General features: G+C 41.5%; 1 protein-coding gene across 1 annotated transcript in view; it reads right to left on the bottom strand.

Annotated features, from left to right (window-relative positions):
- The window catches only part of AFF3 (ALF transcription elongation factor 3), a 325490-nt gene that overhangs the window by 81149 nt on the left and 216693 nt on the right, over positions 1-27648 (bottom strand). The window contains exon 8 of the mRNA XM_086481828.1: positions 12985-13036. Coding sequence (XP_086337954.1) covers positions 12985-13036 — 52 coding nt within the window. The remainder of the gene's footprint in view (positions 1-12984; positions 13037-27648) is intronic.

Here is a 27648-nt window from a genome sequence, read left to right as displayed (position 1 = left end):
GTATGGGGAGCCTGGTATTTTTTGCTGTCTCCAGTAGGTCATCCTATTTGCACGCTCCTTGTATACAATGCCATCCACGCCATGCAGGCCACTGGGTACAAGGCAGGCTTTAAGAGGAGCAGCCACTTTCCAGTCCAACGGGCTGGCACCATTTTTACTCTCTTCTCTGCAAGGGGCTCGTTATGACAATTTCATCCCACTTCTTGCACACAACACAGGAAAGACTCAAACCTTAGGTTTAGGAATGCCTTATGGCTTAATCTCTTCTTTAATACCCTGGGCCAATGCAAGTTCATCTCCTTCCATGCCTAATCACCCTCACCAGCAGGATGCTATGTCCATTTTGAGTTTCAAGCTGCCCAGCTTCGATGCTGAGGTCTGTGCTGTGTTATGTCTTTGCCTGCAAAACTCAGGAGTCTCCTCTCACTGTCATAACCCTTCCCCATGGCCAAATTGCGTAGACACCATTCAGGTCACCTCTCTGCCTTCTCTCCCACCAGCAGCCAGGGCTAGTCTTTCCCTCACAAGCAGTCACTACGTGGCAGTGATGTTTAAGACACTTCTAGTGTTTCCCACTCTTGGCTCAGGCCACCACAGGTGCGCATGTGATTGTGCAATGCAACAGGTTGGAAAACTGATCCAGCTGAAAAACAACACTTCTCCTTCTGTGCGCTTTTTTTTTTTTTTTCTATTTCTTTCTTTTTCCCCAGGTTATATGTAATCTGGATCCCTTTTCTGAGCTGCTTCCCCAGGGAAAGTGTGTCACATTGCAGGCTGCAGTGTGAGAATGGGAACGGGACCGTGGGGGGCAGCATGCAGTGGAGACCTTTGCTGCGGAGATACGGGCATGTCCACCAGCAAGGCTGCTTTCACCTGACACTATTCTCACTCCTGGAGCAAGGTACATGGTGGCTGCAGTAGCCAAAAAGCACTGAAGGAGACAGGGTACTCTGTAGCCACAGGCCTCATGGACCTTACAGAGACCTCAAGAAAACAAACATGGACTTTGATGTCACTGAAAGCCCCTAACGTGGTGATGTGGGGTGCATATCACCCTTTTATTTCCCTGAAATCCCCAATTTTGAGAAAGGGAGAAGAGCCGGATACTTTCTCTTCCAGTCTTGATGAAAGCTGCCCTCAGGAGGGAAGAGGAGAGGACTCTTGTCTTGACCTGTTTGGTGTGTTAACCAAGCCAGGCCATGTGGTGTTGGACTGCAGCCTCAAGTGTCAATCTTCAGCTTCCATCTTGGTACTGCCGTCTTGGCAGCTTTGAAAAGGTGAACGCCTCTGGGTAAGAAAGTGGGTTCAGATGACAGGCAGCGCAGCAGAGAGAAATGTACAAGTGCTTTTCAGTGAGATCATTCTACTTTTTCAATTAGCCTCTCATTTTAAGTCCTTTAATAAACGTCCTTCTTCACCAGGATGCAATGCAGATTGCATGGGGCACCTCGCTCTTTGCTTGGTGGTCGCATGTTCTGTAAATGAGACTATTGATTTCTTTCTTACACCTTTTGAAAATACAACCATGTTTGATTGCATATTTGTGTGACCCCCTGAGTTGGTAATGGCCCCATTTCTAAGTGATGGGGGAATAAGATCCAGTTGCAAGTTTATTCTCCCTCCCTGGAGAAACAAATCTATTGCCTGCAATGAAAGGCAGTTAGCAACTATCTGGCAATTTTAATTCTAGCCTATATTGCTCCTCTCTCCTGGAGAAAGCGAGCTGTTGTAATTAAAGGTAGTTAGGAGTTCCCTAGCAAGTATAAATACTTGCAGCCACTAATTACAGTCTGCTCTCTTGTTCCCCTGCTAGAGGACTGGGCTGCTCAACCTAGGGGGAAATATCTGCCCTCGCTTCTTGCTAACAGTTTTTTGTGACCCCATTCAAACTCATTCCTGAATCCCCATGGAGGGTCATGACCCATGGTTTGAGAAACTCCCAGCTATAGAAACAGCTTTCTGTGATTTATTATGTTTCTAATATGCTGGCATTATCTATATAACAATGTAAGCAAAAGGGTTGTACTTAGTATCGTATACTGCCTGCATGACTATTTTTTTAATAGCTTGGTTTTGATTGCGCTATTTAATTTGCATTTTATTTTACACCATTAACAACTTTACTGAGGCCAACTTATCATCCACCAAGAAAGACGAAAATATGTTCTATAGTCTTCATTATTCCTGGAAGTAAGTGACTATGCTGGTTATAGAAATTAGGGATAAGAATAATTTTGAAGTTTGATATTGCTGACAGAATTTAAAGATCTCTTAGACTTACCACTAAAAAGTGCTTTATGGGAAGCTTAATATTCTCTTGATAAGTGATTGAATGTTTGTAACAGTAATGGGTATAATCCTGAATTTTCAGTTCTTTGAATCAGTGGGGTTACTGATGGAGGAAGGCTCTCCTCAATACGAACACGGATATTGGAAGCCAACTCGCCACATAATAACTTTAACGCTGAGTAGGAAGCAAGGAAGGGAAAAAAAAAATCACTTAGGTGATTCAGGTACTTGGGCTAGAGAAACCAGCCACAGTAAATGAGATGAATTACTCCGTTTCACTACATCAAGAGTTGTAAATTATAGGATACCAGCTGGTTAGACTTCTTCGACCCCCACCTGAGTTGGTTACAGATACATTTAGGGCAGAGTTTCATTGATCTACCTATAGTTCATTAATCATTCATGAAAGATTCTAGCTGTACCCCAAGACTACTGGGACAAAACAAGTTTTCAGCCAGCAGTAATGATGTTCAGGTTCTCAGTCTCCAGAGATTGCATCTCCTTACTCCATCCTTTATTGCAATGAGTCAGAGCTTGGGAACATAATCAGCAGATATTCAGGTTTCAGTGTGTGTTAAATGAGCTACCAAAATTACTTGAAGTGTCACAAGTTGCAATCTGTTGTTGAAGGGAAATCAAAGAGGAAATTAAATACTTTCATTGTAATTGGGACTGAGCAGTGAGCTAGTTCATTGTAATTGGGATCGAGCAGTGAGCAGAACAGGTTGAATACAGCTATTGAGCTGGATATACAGGGGTGTTAAGAGTTGTCCCCAGAAATCTCTCTTTTTTTTTTTTTTTTCCTGTTTGGAACAGAATTGCTTCATAAGCTTCTGGGTTTGCAGGCACTTTTGGATAAGGAACAAATGAGAACTACTGAAGAATGTTCTGCTGGGCTTGGAAGAGTGTCTTGGAGGCAATGCAGGCTGACCGTGGATGCATTTTCCTATACCTCACCCATGCCACGCTTTGGCAAATAAAATCCAATAAATTGACCATTGGCAGAATCAGACATTTTGCTTTCCATTTTTCCTGTCCTGTGGACTAATTGCTGTTATCATGAGAGAGCTCAGTTACAGCAATTGTATGGAGTTACACCAGTCATACCAGAGACTTCACTGAGATGGCGCAGGTGTACACAAGGTGAGAATTTGAACCATTTCTTTGGTGACAGTGTAACAATATGTACTCCCTGTGCATGAGTAAATTGCGTTGCTTCCAGAGCATCTTGTTTGTCTTCCTCGAGTGGTAGGTGTTGCCCTGGAACTGTGCAGTGAACCATTTATGCTCTAAGTCAGCATCTCCCATATTAGCAACCACCTACGCTGCTGGATGTCACCCTGTGTTGGACTGCAGTTAGTGAGCTGTAGGTGCACTTATTCCAAGCGAGGGTTAAGGAAAGATGTCATTACTATATACTGCCATTTGGGAACAAGACCAGAACAAATACTTTTATGTCTGTCTTCTTTCACATTTCACTCTTCATATGTCTTCTATATTGATTCTGTTTTAATTTCCTAAGGTTTTGGTTTTTTAAATGCAGTTTATACCTAAACTAGTGGAGCCAGAAAGAAAATTCTGTGAAGGGCACAACATGATCGCATGCTGTAACTTGGGCCACAGGACTCTCTCGAGCTTCAGATCTGGGAGCTGTTGTGGACCCAGAAAAAAACTTCTAGATAATCCTGTTACGGTGAACCCACCTCAGTTCAACCACACGCACAGTCTTTCACCTTCTGTGATAAGATGTGAGTTTAGTCCAGCTTTGTTCATAGGCACCTTCTTGCGCTGAAAGTTATACCTTTGCCTGTGAGACAGAGCTGCCTTCCAGCCTCAAAGCTCCTCTCCCAGCATCGATGTTTGTAGACTGTGACCAAGCCAGCCACCAGCCCTGCTTCAGACAATCTCAGTTCATTGCATGGGTATATTTCACTCCAAGGCATATTTACTGAACGTATTAGGCATCCTTCTGCCTCGTCTTGAAACCCTCTTCAGTTTTTGGTGTTCTCCTTGAAGACTGCAGAGCTGCACAGTGTTGCAATGATGCTCTCATCAGGGCTCAAAACAGAGGTAATGAAACCCGCTCGCACCTACAGACTTGCCCTGTTTAAATGCCCGTGAGTGTTTTGAATTTGCCTGAGGAGCTCAGGTCAAGCAATTTATTGTTAACTGATTCCTAAAGTGCCTTCTCTCACTGCATTATTCTGTGCTCCTTGCTGTTCCTACGGGCTTTGTTTGAGGATTGCTTTCCTGTGTGGATTTCTGAGGGGTTTAAAATCACTTGTAAACTGCAACTTGAGTGTTTCTCTGTAAATTTGCAATATAAATCCGTGAATGCGATTTTCACTGTCCAGTTGATATTTATTTAAGATTTACAGGCTGTAAGACTTAAAAGGGTCTTCCTTCCTTCCCCTTTTGATGTTGATTATCATCAGCATTACATCTTTTAAGAAATTATAAAACTCTTTCTGGATCTCCTGATTTCTTCAGACCTTTTAACATCTCAGTATTAATTTTTCACCCTGGAGTTTTATTATCATATTGCTGGTGTACATTGTTCTTTCTCCTCTGATTTGCCCATTAATCCTTATTAATCTTCAGGGGCAGCACAGTCTAGAGACTTGAACATGGCACCTGGGAGTGAAAGACCCAAGCGCTAATCCTGGCTTTGCGGCTGACTTGCCATGTGGCTTCAAACAAGCCACATCTCAGTCTCATTCTCCCTGTCAATTCTACAGAGATACTAATTCTTGCTTAGCTCTACCTAAATACCTCTCCGGGGCATTGTATTTAGTAGTTAATACTTGTTAAGTGATTTGGATCTCCAAATTACTGTATAATCAGCATGGGTATTAACCATACAGAGCTTTTTATATATCTGTAAATGTTGAGTCTTCTGTCCTGCATCTGTTCAGACTTCTCCTGCAGCCTGGCCCTAAAAACCACACAGGGTTTCAACCCAGATGAGATAAATTTAATCTTTTTCAGTGAAGATGAGCAGAAGGAAAGTCCTAGGTACTTTATGTTAATAAAATGGTTAACTTTCACTGACACTGGAGGAAGGTCTCAGTCATTGCAAGTGAAGCAGTGGTCACCTTGGGAAACCTCTGTCTCCACAGAAATAGTCTCCTTATCCAGGAAAAGGTAACTCGGTTGAAGTGCTGCTTACAATTAGGGTATTGCAGGTAAAAAAAAATGTAGTGTTGTGCCACAGGCTTTACAAGATTTACTGGGAAGTCTGAAAGCTCAGAAATTAAAGCAGAATTTTTCTAAAAGCCCATATATGTGAAAACAGGGGAAACACAAGCCTGAATTCCCCAAATGGTGGTAATTCTGCCCAGGGAGGTGCTTTGTCAACTGACTATGATGCATTTGCTACTACTTGACTATCTGCTTGGATTGTGCTAGGAAATAAAAAAGAAGATGGGGGATAACATCCTAAGTTGATTGAAACCAGTGTCTAAACTCCTGCTGACTTCAGAGGAGAGAGATTTCATCCTAGGTGCAGGAGAAATTGTAGCAACGGTTTCCCAGTCCCTTTTTCTTAAATTCTAGTTTTGATGGATTGGCTGCTGGCCCTTTTTGCTTATTTCTCATCGTGTTCTAATATAGCTACTGCTCCCTTTATAAAATCCTTTTTTTCTCCAATTTATTTTCTTCATTAATTTCTTTTTTATTCCCTTAATCCCTTTCCCTTTTCATGTTCCTTTCTGTTTTCTGACATGCTCTCAGCTTCTCTGCTTCTGCTGTCATCCACCTCTGTGCACCACATCTCCTTCACACAGCTCCTCGTGCTGACACCATCCCAGCCTGAGCTGAATGGCCAAAGGGAGTGAAGTGAGCTTGGCCTTCTGCTTTGCAGAAAGCAACAGGCAGCTCCTAGAGAGGCTGGGAGTCTGTGTTTGTGTGTATGCATGAGCGCGTGCATGCATGTGTGAGAGAGATACAAGTGGGGTATGTTCTCCTCTTACAGCTTTTAATAGCTGCAATATTACAAATGACACTAATTTGTGCTCTAAATTATTTGTGACTGATGATTATTTAACTGTTCTCTTACAGGCAGGCTGGGATGAATTTGCCTGAAGGCAAACAGACACTTTGTGGCCATGCTTGAGCGGGGTGAAGGCTCAGGCAGGGTGGCTGGCTTCAGCAAGGGCTCTCTGCAGCAGAAGGAGAAGGCGTGTGGGCTGAAGGGCTCACAAGAGACAGGAAGAAGGGAAAGCAGCCTGGAGATGTGGGGCCTAACCCTTCTTTATGCTTCAAATTAGCTGAAACTGCTGAATTGACTGCACTGGGATATGTTCCCATGCCAGTCAAAACAGACGTTTGTATAGTAACACCAGTTCACAAGGGGAAAAAAAACCTAACCAAAGATTTCAGGAAGATGGGGTTAAGGAAGTTACAGTAGAGAGAAACTGTTAGACTTGGGAAAAGGTGATATCAGTGGAAAAAGGCAGGCTTTGGAGATTTACCAGAGCTAAAACTTAGCTTAGTCATGGCATTCACATGAAGAGACAAGGAAGACGCCCTTGTATTTTAAGTTTATTTTCCAGTCTATTTGTAGAGGTTTGCTAATGAGGAGCATGGAGATCAGAGTGCTGTGTTTGAATTCCCCCCAATTTTGTGCATGTCCAAGAGCCAAACTGATCTCCTACATTTTTCTCTGTCATTCATGGTGGCAGCATTCAAATTCAGAGCTTGATCCTGCTTGCCAGTGCATGCCAGACATTGAATCTGATTTTGTAAAAGATAGGCAGTAATGTCAGCCAAGTTTGGCAGGACAAGACTGAGCTCTTACTTTGCTTCATCTGACACTTTCAGTGAGGCAATCTTGGTCTTCTTGTTATGCCTTGTGGAAGTGCAAATTCAGATGTCACAGAGATTTTAAAATCAGAGCTGGCAAACCACAAAAAAACCCCTGGCTCAGCTGTCTTAAATCTTACTCTGGATTTTAGTGAAGTTGGATACCAAAAGGATTGCTTCTCTAATACACAGGAAATAATGGACTTACTCAAGTTAAGTAAGGCTGTTACAGTGGCTATTCCTCCAGTCTAAAAATGCACTCATTTTATAGTGACAGAGGGCTGAGAAGAGCATTTGGATTAAGTACAAAACCACCTGAGGTTCCAGCCATTCCTCAACCCAAAACTTAATTTTTCCACTTTTGCTTATCTCCGCTTTGTGCGACTTTGGTTGTGGTCAGACTTACACATGGCCAGACTTCATGAAACAAGTTTCCTGTGCTCAGTGGAGAGAGAAACTTCTCATCAAAAAGATTTTTTTTTTTTTCTTCCAAGTTTATCAGGGCCTTTTTTGAGAGAGAAATTCATTTGCAGCAACGATGCAGGCTCTGTGCTTTTTATTTTTTTTTTTTCCCAAGGCTGAATGTTCTCATCTCCTTTTTCACTCATTTTCCATTCTGATCAAGCATCAAGTATTGCACCAATGAAGAGGTGAATAAAAGGGAGCACAACACTAAAATGACTTAATGTGGTTAAAATATTCGGACATGGCATAGGTGAACGCAATTAGCACTGCCTAAAAATAGTTCTAATGATGAACAGGGCTACGCAGTGGTGCGTTATAATTTGCCCAATATAACTCTTCTTTCTAGATGTATCTGACTCTGCGCCTCTGCTCAGCTGATCTTCGACTTCAGAAAGTGCCATCCTAACAGAGGAGGTCTTATGGAAAGAAAGCTTGTAGCTGCTTTGCCCCTTTTCAATTTGTTTCAAAATTCACTACAGATGGCTTCAAATTAGCTGGAATGCTACATTTCATATGCAGAAGTAGTGTTTATAAAGACTCTACAAAAAATTATTCCTTCTGGAAGAAGGTGGATGCATGACTGTCAATTTCAGGATAATTGTTACCTTTTTGTTGATTGTCAGTCCATATCCAGAAATGAGAGGGAAAAGTATTAAAAAGATTGTCTTTACATACATTCTTTCTCACTTGTTTCTGGTTACTATTAAAGAAATGAAACATGATTTTATGACTTAAAAAAAAAAAAAAAAAATTCCTAATGCTATTTACACAGGGACACAGCCACACCGATTGCCATTGACCACGTACATGGACTTTTGTCCTGTTCCAAGGACAGGACAGATTTGGCTGGTCCTAAATGCCTATGCTGCAGACAGTCCTGCCAGAAAGATGCATCTCCAGCGCTGAGCCCTGGCATCCCTCAGCGCACACGTGATGGGGAGGAAACGTAGGCACGTATGTCCGCTCTGGAGCTGCGGGTGTAACTTGAATTAGCACCAAGATTTCTGGCTCAGCCATGACCAGGGTGATGCTGGAGCACGGAGGGGTCCCCCAGGTTCAGCAGCTCACCCTGGCTGTCCCCAGGCTGGTGTGGGTGGGGGGCAGCCCTGGGACCCCTGGGAGGGTGCCGACCTGGGTGGACTGCCATCGCCCTGTGGGGCTCTGGGTGGCGAGCCAGACCAGGTTGCAGAGACTATTATTTCACTGTGCAGAAGCTGTTCTTGGTGAACTTTCTCGAGGCTGCTCTTCCCCTGAGGTCTCCTCTGAAGGGATACGGCTTTCTGTTTGTCTTGGCTTGCCAGCGGAGGGGCCGGTTTTGTTCACACCACTCAGATCCTGCAGGGCCAGCATGTCCCTGTCCCTTCTGAAGGAGGGCAGCCACTTGCAGCCAAACGCTGCCTTCCTTCTTCCTTTTATGTAGGGCACATGAGCAAAATTAATAAACCCGAGAGGACTGCTCGCTGCCTCCCTGTGCACTGTGCATGGAGGTTGTCTAAAAAAAAAAGAAGTACTAAAGTTGTGTCTTTCCTTTTGAGATACAGTAGGGACTGGAGTGCGGAGCCATGTCCCTGGGAGTGTGTTCTGATTGCTTCTTCAACTTCTGTTTATACAATTTTACAAAATTTTGGCAGGAATCAAGAGCACATACCAGGGTGTTGGCTTTTATGAATCCCATGGGATGTGAAAGTCAAGCTGACTCGATGAACTTTGGTTACATATTCCAGACAAGCACAATGACTCTATTTATTCAGACTTGGCAGCCAGAATGCAGATTGACTCTGTGGGTAATAAATTTTCACAGCCACAAAACTTCAGTGGCAACCAACCTGATCCCGCGCAGAAAAAATGCATACAAGGAAGCAGACTTGGGTTGCAAAAATATGTTAGATTATTATTCCATGTATGTGTACCAGTCAGTTAATTTATTTGGCTATCGATAGACATGAATTGCACAAATGATGCCAGGGATCTTTTTCCCCTTAAAGGAGCTACTTTCTACTACAAAATGTTCATATTGTAAAAGGACAGGTACAGCAGAAAAAAAGAGGGAATTGTTCATATTACAATTGACAATCTCCTTTTAATATTTCACCCAAGACTGATTTAAGCTATCCAGTGACCTCTACGGAGAAGAGCAGGGTATTATAATGGGGACTGTTTCATGTGCTATGCCACACTTCAAGGAACCAAAAGGCAATAACCACTACAATTCAGTACTCCGAACAATCTTAAGTACAATTTTGACATCTTCATGCTACAAAGCTTCAGATGCTTTCTGGGAGAGATGATGATGAAATTATTACTCTATGTGTTATAAATCAAAATGAATTGGGTCTTTAACTTGCAGATTTATGTTAACTACCTTGGTATCTGTTAATTGCATGCTCTTCACATATTGATTGGGGATTAAAAAGTATATTTTCTTCAATCTGTGTGATGTAAAATATGCCAACAGGAAATTTTCCCTCTGCATATTAGATCCTATGATCACTGCCTGTAAAATTAAAACGATCAGTTTAAATGGATAAACTATGCTCATTAAAGAGGAAAAATACATTTATGTAATTAAAATTAAGAGACTAATATGTGTGGATAATGTAATTACTGTGGGCGCGCACACACTCAGCTCAAACTCAGCCTCTTTTGCTTCTCCTGGGTCTGTGAATCTACCTTAATTGCTGGCACAGAGGGAAGGATTGAGAATGCCTTGCCCACTGTGGTCCCGAAGCTCTTAATCATGCCTCTGTCTCACATTTGGCCTCCCTCATCCATGGCTCATGCTCCCTGGGTCAGTCACAGCCCTCCAAATGCCAGCCCTGGGAGTGCAGAAGCACCTATCCCCCTTTGCACCTCTTCAGAAACTTTCTGTTCGCTGCTCGGCAATTTTAGACACAAATGCAAAATCTCCTCCAAAGTTTTCAAAGTCTTCCCCCCTAAACTTCCCCATTTAGAAATTAGCAAAATGAAAAGCTTCTTGTAAAGCTCACCTTCAGCTCTTTGAGAAATTGGACCACTTAAATGAGTCTGATTGCTCAAAGATTAATTAATTACATGAGGAATACCGGGGAATCACTCATGTACTGTTCCTATCCCTTCATCTTTAATTTCTTTCTTTCCTGTTCCCGAGCTATGGAGGAGAGCCGAGATTGAAGAGCCTCAGAACTGGGAAGTAAAAGGAAACAGGTTCTCCCATCGACACGTAGACACAGATCCTTGTTGTAATCTATGCATTTATTAGCAGAGGGGGTCTGTGTTATTCTTTTTTGGGCCTATTTCCTGCTATGTAGATGGAAAAGTAGTGTTTTGTTTATCCAGCAGGCATATTTATTTAGGATTGTTTGTTAAGCAAATCTGCAGGTCTCAGCTGAGATTCTGCAACGCATTTCATATAGCAGGAGCCAGCCTGTGCCTCCAGGAGATTTTTATCTGTACAGTCAAGTTAGAAAAAAAGGTGACTAGGAAAGGAGAGCAAATCACAAAGTAATTGCCGAAGGTTGCTCATGCTAGAGCCCGTGACAGCTGAAAGTGAGTAATGGAATCTCAGCTCTGCTTTTTGCCGTGTGAGTGGCAAAATCTGCTTTGGCTCTGGAGAGCTCTTTTGAGCACCAAGGTGAAAGACCCAGGCTATATCAGCGAACCTTAAAGCTCTGGTTACTGAGCAAAGACCTTGTGTAGCACACATAATAGTGAGCAATCCAGGTGCAGGAAATGTTAACACTTTTATGTGGCAGTGCTAAACTGAAGATGCGTGCATGCCCAAACAGCAGTACCTTTCCACAATCCCTTCTCTGCCTAAACCTACTAATGTTCTTTTATCTCCTGCATGATAAACACTTTCATGTGTCCTTTTCTGCTTGCTATGAAGCAAAACAGAATTTCAGCTCTCTGGCTTGCCAGCCTGTTTCACACTGTCATCCATTACGCAGGATCCCACCTGCCTTCCTACCCAAAAGACAAGTCATTTCTCCTGACCACTGGCTCCCCCTTCCCCTACAACCCAGTGCCTCGCTGCAAGCACCACGGCATCTTGGTGTGCCATTGTTATTCTTCAGACATCCCTTCTGTCCCTCACTTTACTTTGCCCTACGCTGTCTATATGTGCTGTATTTTAAACTATCTAGACAAGCAGGAAGAGTAATTAAATGTGAAGTGTTTCAGGATGAAATGCATTAAACAAAAAGAAATTGTATAAATATGTAAATAATTGAATCTGTGTGCTGAATCTTCTTAACACCAAGCAGCTTTGCTCAAAATAGATGAAATAATGGTTTAGTATAAAAATTAAAAGGTTTTGATTTACCGGTTGTTTGGAATACATTGTAAAATCGAGACTTCTAAAAACAAGAGCTAAAGAAAACCCTGGAAGAGCTTCACGTCTACATACCTAGAATTATTTGTCTATGATCCTGAATTGCAGAAGTCTGGATAGCTCCAGTCACCCTTGACTGAAATAATCATACTTGAAACCCATGTTATATCCAGGTGTGGATCCATCTGGGAGATGCAACCAGGGGCAGTACTGCCCTCGTATACTCCGGTGAAGGCACGGGACATCCATTTTATTGCAAGAAGGAAGGGAAGCGGCTCTTACCCTCTCATCCCCAACCAAATCGCCCATGCCAGTATACTGAAAAGGAGAGAGCATGGCATAGCACTGCTTGGCAATGAGGCACTAGGCTGGCCATGGGAAAGTCAAGATCCAGCCCTATTCTAGTGAGTACTTAATTATTTGGAGAAAACACAGCAAGATTTTAAGGAAACGTTGTGAGACACCTCCCTGTGCCAACAAAACCCAGCTCTCCTGACGCAAGGAAAACTTTGGCTGATGTATCTGCTCCCAGCCAGGTAGTTTGAGGTTGTTAAAACGCCGGCAAGTGCCCTAACTGCTGTATTATGGAGTGAACCAAATGCATAGCCAAGGCTTTCTCCTAGCTGTCCTTAGCTTTCTTAGTACACATGGGCCACGCAGAGACAGGATGAAAAACGCTCAGAGGACAGGCAAGGGCTCGGGGGATGCCAGCAAGGCTCTAGGCAGATAAGAGGTAAGCAGCCCAGCAGCTAAACCTTGGGGCTAGCTCGTGATTGCAAGGTTATGCCTGAACCCTTAATCCGGAATTCCTGTTTCCCCTCTCCTTGGCTGCTCTTTAAAACAAAACAAAATTAAATCAGGAGGAGACTGATACAAAAACCTTCTGGGTTGCATCAAGGTAATAAATCAAGAGCACTGCAGACCATTCCCCACCAATCTAGCAGTTAGCACACACGGGCTGGCTCTGAGCAGCAACATCTGTTACTCCAGTTACAGTACTGCCATGTATTTTGATAACCTTTATGTATGTTTTGAAAAAGCATTAGCAAAATATTTGCAGTAGCTCAGTCTCGACACGAAACATGCTACAAGCGACATGTTAGTTGTCTGGTTCTTACCTGGTCATTCTCTTCTTCGTCACTGCTTAACTTCAGGTCATCTTCTAGCATTCTGGAAAGCAAGCAGTAGAATAAATTACAATTTACCAAAATGCTTTAGATCCGATGTTTTCTCTGAGCTACTGTAAACATTTAATAATTTAAATAGAAAGAAAATATATTTCATCCCAGTAACTCTGTAGATGTGACACTTTACAACTTTTTTCTTATCCAGTTGCTATCAACTAACTTCTTAATTCATTTCTCACTATTACTGCCTAAGGGAAAATGTTTACCAGAGTAATAACAGATTTTGCAAAGATTCTTGTTATTACAATCACTGACAAACAATTTTTATATGCTAAAAATAATATTTTTGATGCTGACAGGTCAGTAGTATCTCTGAAAGGAAAATTTTGCTCCATTTGGCTTTGAGCTTACAAAACAGAAGTAGATATTTACACTGGCAGTACTGCAGCACAAAATAAGATTCAGTGATGTTTCCCAAAGGCCATTTTTACTTTATTGCATGTTTGATGTAAAATTGACATTGACTGAAACAATTAAAACTAAAATATATTGTCTCAGTGCACAAGAGTACCCACAAGGATTTCACTGTCATATAAACATAGAGAATAATGCATCTTTTCTAAGGGGGATTCCATCCTCCCTTCCCATAACCTTTTCTCAACTTGCTTACACTGGCTCACAAAGAGGAGGCATTTGTTTTTACCTCTATGCATTTTTTTTTACAAGCTTGGATTAAGTAACCAACAGTTAAAGGAGTTGAAAAGGTGTAAAGATTTCCTACAGTGCTTAAAGGTCTTCAAGAATGGGACCTATTTTTTTAAAAAAGCCTCTGTAATAATAATTCAGAAAGTTTCTAATTTTTATTGTGTTCTGGGAAAAGAGAATCTGTAATTTTGTCTTGACTCCAGAAAGCTTGGTGAGCAATTCAAACACATCCTGTGACGTGGGTGGTCCCCGGAGTGTAAATATATCAAGAAGACATATGTAGTAATTTCAAACCACCTCCTTATACTTGTGCCTAGATCTTCCAGGAGCGTGCCTGAAAAGCGTGACTCTTACATGGGCAACATGGTGTGCTGTGTCTTAAAAGAGCACTGAGCCTAACCACCCCCCTCTCAGCTCCTCGCTGTATGTAGGCCCTGCCTGTTCCTGCTGTCACAGCTGCTTCCCTACTTCCCTGCAGCACCTTTCAGGGAACGTAGGTGTATAAGAACAGGATCGGGGGTCAGAGCAGAAACTCCCACTAGTTCATCTCTTAAAGACTCTTGTCTTGCTTTTTTCCCACATTTCCTTCTACTCGTGCCAAGATTTTTCCTCTGTTAAATCAACATATCAAATTCAGCAAAATCTCATTGCAATGCAGACACCTCAAGTATATAAGACACCCATCGAGTTATAGAGACTTGACAATCTCACAGCAAGTCTCACCCAGCTTTTATCCAGAAATATGTCCACAGTCAGGAAAAAGTTTGCCCTGCCATCTCCTGAGTCAGCAAAATCTCTGGTGGCGGTACCAATGCAGCCACTGGCCAAGTTAGCAAGCCCTGCTGAGAAGTAGGCAAGCAAGTGGGATAGGTATGAATGACATAGGATTTAGGTCATAGGAGCTAAAATATGTCAGAGAGGCAAAGTATACTATAAACACTGCAAGATCCACATTGGCTTTGGATCCCACCACTTGCAGGTATCCAAATAATCTTTTAATTGCTTGTTTTTTTTTCAGTTAGATCTGTTTAGGGCATCCCTGAGAAAATAGTGCTTGAAAATAGAAAGATCTGGGACTGGGCATTATGCAATAAAATGTGACAAAATCTGTTATTTAACCAGGGAGACGTGCTTATTGTGAAAAGCAGAGCACACATGATACCACTGCCTGCGCTCCCTTGAGTTTGAGTGCATGAATTTCTGCTAGTGAGGTGGCAGCTAAGCATACTGTTTAAGATTTAGTAATTTAGCTCTTCTCCTAAAGGGAAACTGAAAACCAGAAGTGTTTCATGAAATGTTCTAGGTATCTCTATGTATTTATTAGTGCCCTGACTTTCTGTATCAACACAGAAAATTACTATTGTGAGCCTGTGATTAGATGCAACTATGACGCTTCAAAGGCTTCAGGTTGTGAGGAAGTGTAACTGGAGCTAAGGCGAGGCACCAGGAGTGCAAGCATAAACCATCCACACGAAAGAAAAAAGAAACTTCAGAGCTGGCCCATCAGCCTCTTCTTGCTCATATGTTTTAGCCCATCTTTATTTTCCCTGTCTGTTTCTCATTTCAGAAGCACTGCTCTCCAAGAAAAGCATTGCCTGCCCAGTGCTTGTGGCCACTTCTGGAACTACCATCAACATACAAACAATCTCCTAACACTGGGGATAGGAAAAAACAGGTCATCATAAAATGCATGCTTGCTTGCTTGCCCTTTTTTCCCCCTAGAGAGGGATCTGGCCCGCCTGATCCATGTATTCATTACAAAGACATATCAGGTTAAGACAGCTTGCCAATGTAGAGGTCTACCTTGTAAAGGCAGGAGCTGTTTTCCTACTGTGCAGGTATAACCTCTGTGCCTACAAGTCTTCACTGGTTCCCAGACTTCTTTCTCTGTCAGGTGAGACCCTCAGCCCTGATCTACAAAGCTACAGCCAGAGTGGGACACGCTGTCACACTGGACTTCAGCTTCACCCACTAGCAGTCCTGGAGAGTGAGGCTTTTTGGACATCAGGCAGCTCTCAAAGCCCAGGCTGAAGCATGTCCTGCGTGAGGAGGAGATATTTGTGTCAGAAGGACTCCAGTTTGCAGTAAGTGTCTTAAGGAAGCTAGACCAATTTTGAGTCTGGATGCTTCCGAGGAACACTCCTCCTCGACAACTCATCTCCATCATGACAACGATGATGGTTAAAAGAAAAAGTCCATAACTGGACCAGCAGACCCCACTTGAAGACAGTGAGTAGGGAAGAGAAGAAAAATACTTTAAGCTCCTAAGAGGCATTACGTTAATTTGTAATTTATCTGAAAAGCACTTTGGCACAGATTCAGCACAGAATGAGCTTTGGTGCACCCTATGTTCAGATCACGTTTAAATCAACCCCTGCTTGGGATAGAATTTCTTTACGTATTCTGGCAAACTAGTACAAGGATGGACAGACAAACACATAGAAGCTCAAACCAGGACACAGCCCTTTCAACACAGCCTATCTATAGCTATTTTCTGTAACACCTTTTTCAGAATATGCAAAATCCAGGCCAGCAAGTGACATCATCCATGGGCTCAAAGATTTTTTGAAATGGATTTGGCTTTGATGTAAAAAGATAAGTAAATAAAGTGGTGGGTTTTTTTTTTTTGTAAACAAAAGCTAGAAAAATGAAGTGGCACTCGAAGCAGTTCCGAAAAACACAATCCACCACTTAGGGCTCCTGCACTTGAAAGGAGTGTGTATGGTCAGGAAGTTACATTGCAGAACCTAATTACACATTTTTAGTGAAATCTCCGTGAGGTCGCGGAGGCAGAGAAGGGTGGGAGGCTCGGGCAGGAGTGCTCACTGCACTCTAATTAATGCATTTGTTCCTTTCTTCACAAAGAACGTGACAGGTAGAGACATAATGAAAGGAAATGAGGATCAGTTTGGGATACTGAGAAATGCCTCAGCAGGCCAGCTGGTTTCTTTCTCCACTAACCAATTAAGGGGTTGCAGCCAGGTTGCTGGGCCACTCAGTTATGGTGGGAAAGGAGAAAGGTAGTGAGGGGCTACTTACAGGTAATGAAAAATAGACAGAAAGTCTTCTAGAGTGCATCAGTATCCAGTATCTGTCAATACCAATGTGACTGCATGTCCAAATCTTCTACAGCTTACTGACTTCTTTCATCCAGGGGCTGCTCACTGCATTAGTTCTGGGCTACCAGAACTACAGGGGTGAGGTGACTATGTGGGGCACTGCAGAGGGACCTTTCAGGACTCCTGCTCATCCCAGCATGTTGAAGGGCCAGGAGATGCTCCTGGTCGAAAGTAGTCGAGGTTTGGGATGGGAGGCCATCACAGGCTACCTGGGAACCACCTTGTTCAAAAGGAATGCTCAAGTCAAGACTCGCAGCTTCACTGTTTCATCTGTCTTTTTTCCTGATTTGTTGTGGCTGGGAAGACAAGTCCCAAGCAAGGACTACCTTCAGCCCCAGCCAGAGTCCAGGGGACAGCAGGAAGACACCTAATTTCCCCTCCGGGAACTAACATCAAAATAACATCAAGTTTCAAGTGTGAGGGTACAGCCAGAGCCCAGGTCAAAGATTTTTGAGTTTGAAAGAGCTGGAGAAGGAGCTGCTGCTGCTGGGGAAGGATATGTTGATGGTGCGGTGTCTGGGTGAGGCAGTCTTCAACAGCCCGCTGGGAATCAGCTGCAACTTTTAACGTCTGGAGCCGATCTGAGACCCTTCCAGCATAGTCGTGCTTAGGACACCTATTTTCTTCTAGGGTGAAGACACCTGGGAATGAAACTTCACATCTGCTGGTGCACACGAAAGAAGCAGCAAGCATCACACCTTGCGTCTTACTTTAACCTCTGACACATTTTACATTCCTTGGCCTAATGAATTCTTTCCTTCCCCCCCTGCAAACTACTTATTGAGGCGTAAAAATCTCAAAAAATGCCTCTGTGGGATATTTTTTTGTGATTAGAGAGATTCCCTTTTGGCATGTAAATCAAAGGACAAGAAAAGGGGCCCTGAAGATTTTCAAGAGAGGTTATGAAAATGAGGGGCAAAACCCTCCTTGTGTCCCTCTGGCGGTCTAAGACTATACGAGACATGATCTTCATGAGAATTATGATAATTAGAACAAAAAAAAAGATTGAGATGGGAAAGGAAAAATATTGATAGTAATTAAATCATTAACAGTAATGCTTTAGGAGAGAACATGTCAATGGTTTGCAAGCCCAGGGCACAAATGTATGTATGTTGCAATTGGCATTTAAATAAATTCAGAAGTCACCATCTTTGCAATTTGTGAAAGATCTCATGAATGTGTTAATCTGATCAAGTATATTGTTCCATTTTAATGCTAGGCAGCATCTCAGTCAGAATACCATGTTTATTAAGGACTTTTGTGATTTCTGCTCATTATGTAGGAAAGGAACTTCAGTAGTGGAAAAATACTTTGATTTTAGCTGAAGAGGAACCCCACAAAGCAAAGAGTTGTGATGAAATATGAAAATCAGATAACTAAGTGCTCATACGAGTTTATGCCACCACAGTTTCGTCTGAATGAGACTGTTTTGGGAAAATTGTCTTATTTTTTAATGCATAATACTGACATTTCATTTTCTTTCCCATAAATGCATAGTGACCTTTCAAGAACTGGACATTAGTTTCAATATTACCAGAAACTCAGAAAGAAAACAGGTATTATTCTAAGTAGCAGTATGCTAGAAGGGTCTTAGACTGGCTCCAGATATTTAAAGTCACAACTGATGCACTGATATAGAGAGAAGAAAAGTACTGCTTCACATCATATGAAAACAAACCAAAACCTTCCTGGAGGCACAGTGCTGTGCAAGACCTTTAACTCTTATTTCCAGCAAAATGAGAGAGCACGCCAGGTGGGAATCTGCCCTTCCTATCCAGACTGTGCCCTTATGTTACTGGGAATATTTCAGCTACAAGTTCTCATGTACGTAATATCACTTAAGTTCCAGTAAAACAAATGTACCTTCAGTTTTCAGTTGCTTTCCAAAAGAGAAATGCAAGCAAAATTGTGCCTGGTAAGAAGTACGGAGAATTCATAAGAAACAGATGAACATATTTCCTTCCTTAAAAAAACAGGAAAAAGAAAAAGGGAAACTAATGTTGTTGCTATTACCCTGGTTACCTGCACGTAACAGATGGCCAGTTATATTTGCTACTTACCTACAGCCAAAACAGGTATTTCAAATAGCTTTGTTTACTAATCCTAAATATAGGAGTAGCTGTTTTTACACAGTAGTAAATTTTAATTAATTAGATTCTGATTGCTGGAATTATTTTTCACTTTAGTGCTATAACTGATGCAAATGCTTCACTTTAAAAAAGCTCATGCATTTATATTATCTGAAAAGTGTAGTATTTATTCGTGTTTTATATGAAATAAAGTCAAAAGCTTATGGATTGAGGTAAACAACTAGATCAAGAGGATATTTTATAAACGCTGTAATACAGCTTTCAGCAGGCTTGTAAGACCTCTGCAAGCAGTGCTTGCAGCATTTAAAATTCACTCTGAATATATGATGTTTAAGCTGTAAAACCCCTTCAACAAACAGTTTGTGCAAGTTCTGCTACACAGAAACATGTAGGAAAACACGATTATATAGAATACCATCAAATCTAATTAAAAACAGAGGGAGAAGGCCGGTAAAATCAGACCAGTGAAATATTAATGTACTTAATGCTGGAATGAAGTATATATATCACTGTGAGATTTAATTCCAGAGTGTAGAATTTAAATGCCTGAAAAACGGACTCAGTCTATAGAAATAGAATTAGCAATTCCAATAAAAAATAGATGCTCTGAAGGAAAAGTTCTCTGTCCTTGACTTGAATCCATCTAGGCTGGTCTGCACCACTATCCAAAACCATTTAAACTGGCTAAATGCTCTGCTAAATTCCTATTACACTGACGATCTCATTAGAAATGCAAGGCAGTTCTCTCCAAGTGATACAGCCATCACTCTCTCCGATGAGCAGAAGTTGAAAAAAAGGTTTCCTCCACAGCAGCTGCCCTGGTGAGTGACTGTGTTTGCTCCGGTGACGTTTTCCCCCCCTCTAAAGAAAGGGAGAACAAGTGCAATTGAGTCATACCCAGAATTTTCTAATTCTTTGGCAGGGCGGCAAGAAAGTGCCCCACAGTCCACACTGCTTCCTCAGAATGATGTTTGGTCAGAAGAATTCAAGAGTACCTCCTTAAAAATGGGGGAAATTCTTCAGAAAAGTGGAGAAACAAACCCACGTGAGCCCATTTACGAAGCACAGAAGCCACCTAAAAATACACGAATACTCAGAGAGACGGAAGAGTGATGAGCTCATGCCTAAGCACTTGCCTAAGTAGTCCAATCACTCTGAGGACTTACCAAAGTTTCATGGCTAATCATGCCCTGTGTGACAGGAGGAAACATATTTGGGGAATAAAAGTTTTGAATGTGCCACTTGCAATTTTCCAATCCATTTCTTGCCTCCCTGCCCCTGCTCCCCCCAGGCTCTCTGGGTGTGATTAGCAGTTATTTACTAACTCTCTCCCTCTGATTTCCTAGAAATTGCTGATGCTGCCATCTACAAAATATTAATTTCAAATGCGAAATGAAATAAGAGTGCATGAACTGCACTACCGTCTTGTGTGTCAGCCGTTGCGGCAGAAATCTTGGGGAATTTAATGTGTCTGAGACAGAACCTCCACTGCTAAGTCTCCCTGCTGAAGGTGCAGCATCTGATTTTGTACTTGGTGATTATTTCCTTGCAAATAGCCTCCTTCTGCCTAATCCCCAGCATTACGAGCATCTGTCCTCATGCTGGAGTCATCACCGCACACATTTGTATTCTTGTGCTCCCTTGCAGATGACTGTAGTCATCTGTATAACACTGACCGTTCATTTAGCAACGCTCATACCCGAGGCTGCAGTGGTGTTTATTCCTATCTCGATGGTTGGGCGAAGGAAGTAAGAAAGTTTAAGCTAGGGGTTCTCAAACTTTGCTGCGCCGAAATGAGAAGTGTCTTGTATCACCAAAGCGACGGCGGAAGTGGCAGCTCCGTGTCCCTGTGTGATGCCCTGGGCCCTGCCCTGCACGCCAGAGGCTGGTGGCATCTCTGTGCCAGGGCATCCTGCTGGTGCTGACTCCCAGCTGCCCGCTCACCTCTATCTCTCAAGCATTTTCAGAATTGCAGCTTCCCAGGGTAGAGTCCCCACTGAAAAATTGAGTTAGGAGGACATTCCTTGTTCTGGGATACACAACTTCGTGTTGGTTTCTTTCAAGCCTCCTTTGTTTAAGTGAGGCTGAATTATTAAATTATTCAGAGTATTTGATAACCTGCTCCATCCTCACTATTTCTTGCTCTGTCATCCTCCACAAAGTTTTACCACCGGTGAATATAATTTCCTACCACATCCTAGTTGCCAGCTCCTCACAGGATGAAATCAGCTTTGATGGGTGAGAACCTACATTTCTTGCCTTGAAAGTAAAACGTTGAACACAAATAATTATGTTCTCATCCTTCAGTTTCTCAGTGGTATTAAAGGAACCTTCTTTGGGCTCCCCCCAGTAGGAGATGCCAGATGACCTGTCCTTAAACTTTCTTCCCTGGCCTTCTGGCATATTGCACAGCATTAGCTGTCACCTGGGGTTTACCCCACATTTCTAGATACATCACAAATGACCCTCAGATTTCGCTAGCCAGTGGCCTTCATGGCTATATGGTAGCATGGAAGATCTGAGGGTTACAGATACTTGTATCTAGGATAACTGATTTAAAAGAATTTATTATCTCTAGACACTGTTCAGCTTCCTGCCTGTCTACTAGGCACCCTGCTTTTTACCATTAAAAAAAAATAATTATTGACTCTAATATTGTTAATAGCTTTAATATCTCCAGCTAATAAGGGGCTATTGCTAGAATTTCTTTATTGTTGTTGTTCATTATATACCTTAAGGAAACCCTTATTCTCATTGTCCTTGAACTTTCCTCTGGTATCCTCCATTACTTTTATCCATCTTCTGTATTTTATAATTTTATTGTTTATTGCTATTATAATAATTATTAACTTCCCGTTTCATGTTACATGTATTTTATATTTCCTCTCTATCGCAGCAACTGCTTTTTTGTTTCTAATTGCTTATTTTACTTCACCACTGAAGCTGAGCTAGCATTCAGAAAAGTTGGGTTTCTCCTTGATTGTAGAAATGTAGCCTTTTGCTAATCTAACAGGGTCTGCTAAAAAGCCTTCAAACTTCCTTGTTTCTAGGTTTTTCTACCCCATCAATTGTGGTAAACAATTTCTTCCACTTTGGGACACCAGCCTTTCCTTGTTGGGACTGTCCTTTATGTGTCTAGCTTGGACATAACAAAACCATGATCTAGTTCCCAGGCAATCATGTGCTTTCCATCTAATGACTGATTTATTTTTTATTCAAAGCAGGGGTGAGTATGTCTGGTGAAATGTTCTCAGTGCTAGAAAAGTGCCAGAAAGATCATCCACAACCTTTATTTTAATTTCATGGCTGGCTGTGCTGGACCTCTGGTGATACCTTCAAAACTAAGACCTCTGGTATCCACCTGATGAATCTGCCTTTGCTTTAGAGGTTCATGCTGATGGAGCAGCTCCATCCCCTCCTGCAACTGGAGCTGATATTCAATGATATTCTGGCCCTGGGATAAAGAAAGAGATTATTCTATATCCCCAGATGGAGCTTTTCATGTCACTAAAGGCTAGAGGAGGGGAGGATCAAAGGTAATTCAGTCCCTCCCAATGGCACATGGCTGACAGGCAGATACGGAGAGGCTATTGCAGAATATACATGGCGCTGAGCAGCAGGATAGGAACATATGCGATCTATACCTCCTCCATAACCTCCTGAGCTCCAGCCAGTAGAAGCACGGCTCTGAAAGACACAGCAGGACCCCCAGAGTTTTCAGCATTTCCTTTTAAATACTTTTCCTAGCTATTTCCTGGAAAGCTACTATATGTGCTTTACTCAGTCCCGTCTGCAATACTTATAGCTTCATTTAGTTTTAATATAGTTATAAATGGGCTGTAGCGGCCTGCTTCTTTTAATAACTAAGTAAATGAAACCCTGTCTGTAATAATAAATGAACCATCCATCTGGGAGGCCTCCAGTAAAAATTTCAACAGGTATTTATTGCTCCTTTATGTAAACAGTACTCTGGACAATACAAGTGATTATACTCTCTGTCAGCCCTGTCAGGAAGGAGACAGTATAGTTTTGGACGAGGTTCCATAGTGTACATACTGAATTTACAGGTTTATTTGACTAGATGGAGAAAAATGATTAAAACAAGCAAATAAACAGACAAGAACCCAGTTGGCTACTGTGAAAGGGAGCATATCGTTTCATTTAAAGATATGGGCTGCAAGGATAAAATATAGAAAATTGACAGGTCTGTGGTGCAACAGACTCCTCACAACCCCAGATGCTTCACAGACACCCTCCTAAACAAAACCACCCCCATGTCCCCAGAAGTGGAAGCAGTTTCACTGCAAAATCAATACTTTATAGAGACTTTTAAATATATTTTGCCTTTGTAGGTTCTGATGGTATGGAAGAGCAGTGCCTCAGAAAAATCCCCGACCGGAATGCAAGGGGCGGCAAACCATGCTATCAAACCCAGGGGTCATCTCTTTCACTCACAGACAATATTGCTCACACACTGGAAAGGGCAATAGCACGACACTTTTTCAGTAATAAAATGTTAACTAAAAAAAAAAAGTCTTATTGCCAAAATCATCTTCATACCACTATTATATTCTGGCTCCTAATTACATACCATTACATTCCACTATTGTTGAAATAATACAATGACAGAATATATTGTCAAATAATTAATTCAGTGCATGGCAAGAGGGAAAAAAAACTGAAAAGAAACACAGGGCAGAAAAACCTGAAAGCTCATGTATGGCCAGGTTGATGCACCATCACCTGATGCTGAGGAGGGAGCTGCAGAGCGTTCTGTGCACTAAATATGTAGGGGCTGCTGTGATTTCTGTTAAGATTTCCAGCCCTCAAATTTCTGCAGGAATGGGTTTAAACCTCTCCTGTAAGCAGGTTTCTCAGTGCCTTTTATTTCCAGCCAAGCTAGGCACAGGGAAAAATGCATTTTTTTTCCTTATGAGGCAGACTACAGAAGGAAACCGCAGCTCTCAGCCAAAACGCCAGGCAGTATTCTGCCCCACGGGGCAAACGGATCGCTGCTCGTTATGGAGACCTGCACCCTGTGTGATCTGCTCAGAGAAAGGGGTAGCACTGCTCTCGAAGGGGCTACCTCCATGGCCAGGGTGTTTCCAACATTTTTACTAAGCTCAGCACACTAACAAACTTATTAGGAGATGGTGCATCAGTAATAGTGTTCTCTTTTCTCCTCTCTGCTTTTGTTGTGATCACAAGATGCTGAAAGGTGAGAAGATAACCCCAACAGGGCAGACATCTCCGAATTGATAGCAGCCCCACCAAAATACAGGAGGAGTTGTCAGGTTTTCCTGCGGATGGATTGAGGGAGGGAAAGGGTTGCTCAGGCAGCACCAGGGCTCGGGGCACAGGTGCTGCAGGGACAGGGGAGCTGGAGGCAGGCGCTCACACCTGGGGCGAGCATGTGGCCGTGAACTTCACTGCTAGGGGCAGAAAAACGAGTGGTCAGATAATTCCTTTGCTTCACATAGAGTGGCACTGAAGGGATGGTTGCTCATGTGGGATCCCATTCATTCAAATTGCATTTTGGAGCTCCGGTTGAGGTGTGCGCTTGGGTTCTCCATGGGCTTTATGGCACAGACCCTCAGCTGCCTTGGCGTCTGATGGCACCGAGCACTTCTGGCCTGCTTGTTTCACTTTGAGATAAGCTCTTTTAGGAGTCAAAATAGGAAATTTGTCTTCCTTAGAAATAATCACCTTTGGACATTGCAACAGCAGAAACTGATGGCTGCTTCTTCAGAGAGGGGAAGGGCTTTACTCCCAGCACTCAGATACTGCACGTGCTGTGCAGAAATATACCACCTGGACTGCAATATATATATATATATTTTAAAAAAGGCATGTATTTTTTCTTTAAAAACACTCTTTGGGCAAAATTATGAAGTTAGCTCTCAAACAGTAAACCACGCTATATCTCCTTTCTAATGTCTCTTTTTAAATATACACCAGGGAGCAACTCTCATAACTCACTCGACACACACTATCTTATGAGTTATAGGTCAGTCTTCTATGCACAGAGTGTGTGTTGCACTTCTACACACCATTATGAATTTTCCATCCCTCATCATTCATATAGTGTCAGAATATCTATTACAAACCCCTGTTTGCAAGAAGGACTTTTATTTTCCCCTTTCATTTTATCACTGCTCTTAAATTTTCTTCTGGACACCAGCTTGGCATGCTGGCAGTACCACACTGGTGGTTTCTGAGAAAACGTCATATTCAAAAATCGTCTGTCAAGGCCGTAATGCCACTTCCAAAGAAATATCCTTTTTTAACTAATAGGAGTAGTGTATAAAAATGAATTAGACACAATTGTATTCCGATTGCCAAATTCTACCACCCAGCTGCAAATTACCACAACCATCTTGTAAAAAATAATCATGTGGAAGTCTAAATGATGTCTGATAATGTTTTCTGCCATCCTAAATCTTTGGAAATGTTGAGTCATCTTGAGAAAAATGTCGACAATCATTTTTCACAAAAGCTTGAGTGTGGATGAGGCTCTAACTAGAGTCTTGTGTGAGGGATTTAGAGCTGAGGGGAATTTTTCTGACAAATAGTTCAGCTATCAAGAATAGTGTTAGGACTGGCCAAAATTCTTGGCAATTGGTAGATTTGAGAAATGCTTTTCCCTAAATAACTAAAAAAAAATTAATTTCTATGTAAAACTATTGATTACAACATTTCTGAAATTCTATGCTTTCATTTTCTTCTTTCAAACACATTATTTCAAAATATGCTTGTAGCTAGATCTGTAACAAGGCTGCCTAAGCACTCTCTGGAGTGAGGCAACCTAAATGAAATGATTAGCCTTGAATGTATTTTTTTTTCATAGAATCATAGAATACTAGGTTTGAAGGGACCTCAAAAATTCAAAATTTCTCATTTGCTGAGAAAATGAACACAATTATTTTTTTCAGTTGACCCATATGATCTTTTATTGTATCAAACAAAGTATCAGTTACCCATGCTGATTCAGAAATTAATTTAATTCAGTTTGAAAAGTACTGAAACTAGCCTTGGTTTGACTTTCATGTGCATCCACAAAACATACTGGTTCCTTTCATTTTTTTCCCCACTCATTGGCTATTAATTGAAGCTTTCTGTGAAATATTTTTTTCTGTCATCAGCTGTCAGACTGCCATCCATAGGAGCAAACTTTATACCATAGCAGTGTTATAAGCAAGTGTTGGTATGAACCAAGCACTCAGGAAATAGATTCTCAGATTATTATATGACTGAAATTCAATGTTTTGGGGTTTTTTTAAACAAAATCGGATTAGAATTAAGATCACTTGCTCAAATCTGCTCCATTATACAACTGGCTGGTTGGTTTGTATGTTTGAAATTTATGATTATCTGATACTGAGTTCCCAGGAATTGAATTCTACATAGTGTCCTACGGGATCTACCTATGGCCTCCACTTTTGAAAAAATGGCATTAAGTATCATTTACCTTGTTATTATTTGATGTCAGATCGAGTCCAATCAAAACAACCATTAATATTTCAGAAGTACTCTTGGGTGTGGAAATAAAATATGCAAGACAATACTAACAGAGCTGTGGCTAACTATCTGTTTGATATTTAAGTAAGAATAAACCCTACAGATAATAATATGTTAATTTAGTAAAACTTCAAATAATTTGTAAGCAAATGTTGTGGCTATACGAGGCAATATATATTTTAAAAATAGTGTATGTGAGGTATGACACTTGACTTCTAAAGAATTCAATTTAGTAGTAACAATGTTAGTGTCAAAAGTGGATCTCCTAAACTAAATGTATTGAGTTAGTTTCATCATCAGTGTCACTCTAGGAAAAAGAGTTTCATCAGCAATTAATTTAGACCACTATATTACCTTCCAGGCAAATGATTTTTTACTGACAAGAGAAAATACTTCAGATCTACATGGTTTATTAGGCACTTAAGTGTTTTTAGTGCACTGAAGACAGCAGAGATAGCTGATGAAAATACTGAATAAAATAGGCAAAATGTAGGAGACTGACAATAAAGACCTTTGAATTATGTAAATAACTTTCCAGAAGTTCTATAAACCTTTACACTATCTCCAGCAGAGTCTTTATTAGTCTAAAGAAATCATTCTGTATTTTTCACTGTACTACTATCCTCACACTAACAGCAGAAAAGTTTTTACTGTTCCAAAGATGCAGGAAACAGCCCTCACTACATATTTTTATAAATGTCTCGTGCTTGAAGTTTATAAGCAATTTAAAGCAGTGCCAGAGAAGAATTGGGAGTGAATGAAAGGTCTGCCAGAATCTTCTTATCAATACTTTCTCCAACTCTTCCTTCTAGCTGAACAGCAAAGGACAAGGAACGGGGCAAGCAGGTTTTACGTAAAGAATTCCTTTATTCATCTGTAAAATGTTATAAATAAAAATTAAAATTGGACCAGACAATTTGAATTTCTTCCAGAAGAACCTGTAACACTTGACCTATTTTGGTATTTTAAATCAAAATTTTATTATTTTAAGCTACATGTGAGGGATCATTCATTCCTAACAAGGATTTGTTGTATTGCTTGTTTAGAGTAGGATTAAATAAACTTTTGTCACGCTGGGACTGTTAACTCTTGATGTTCTTTACTGCTATGCAGACGTAGTTATTAACTCCTAACAGTCTTTCGTCTGGGCTGTAATTGCTCCTTCCATTTGTTCTCATGAGATCTGAAACTGCACTGAGAAGTGTCCTTTAAATACTTGTTTA

Source organism: Leptosomus discolor, chromosome 1 (assembly GCF_034619465.1).
Source record: "Leptosomus discolor isolate bLepDis1 chromosome 1, bLepDis1.hap2, whole genome shotgun sequence".
Classification (NCBI taxonomy): Eukaryota; Metazoa; Chordata; class Aves; order Leptosomiformes; family Leptosomidae; genus Leptosomus; species Leptosomus discolor.
Note: the sequence above shows the minus strand (reverse complement) of the source record. Positions and strands in the feature narration are given on the sequence as shown.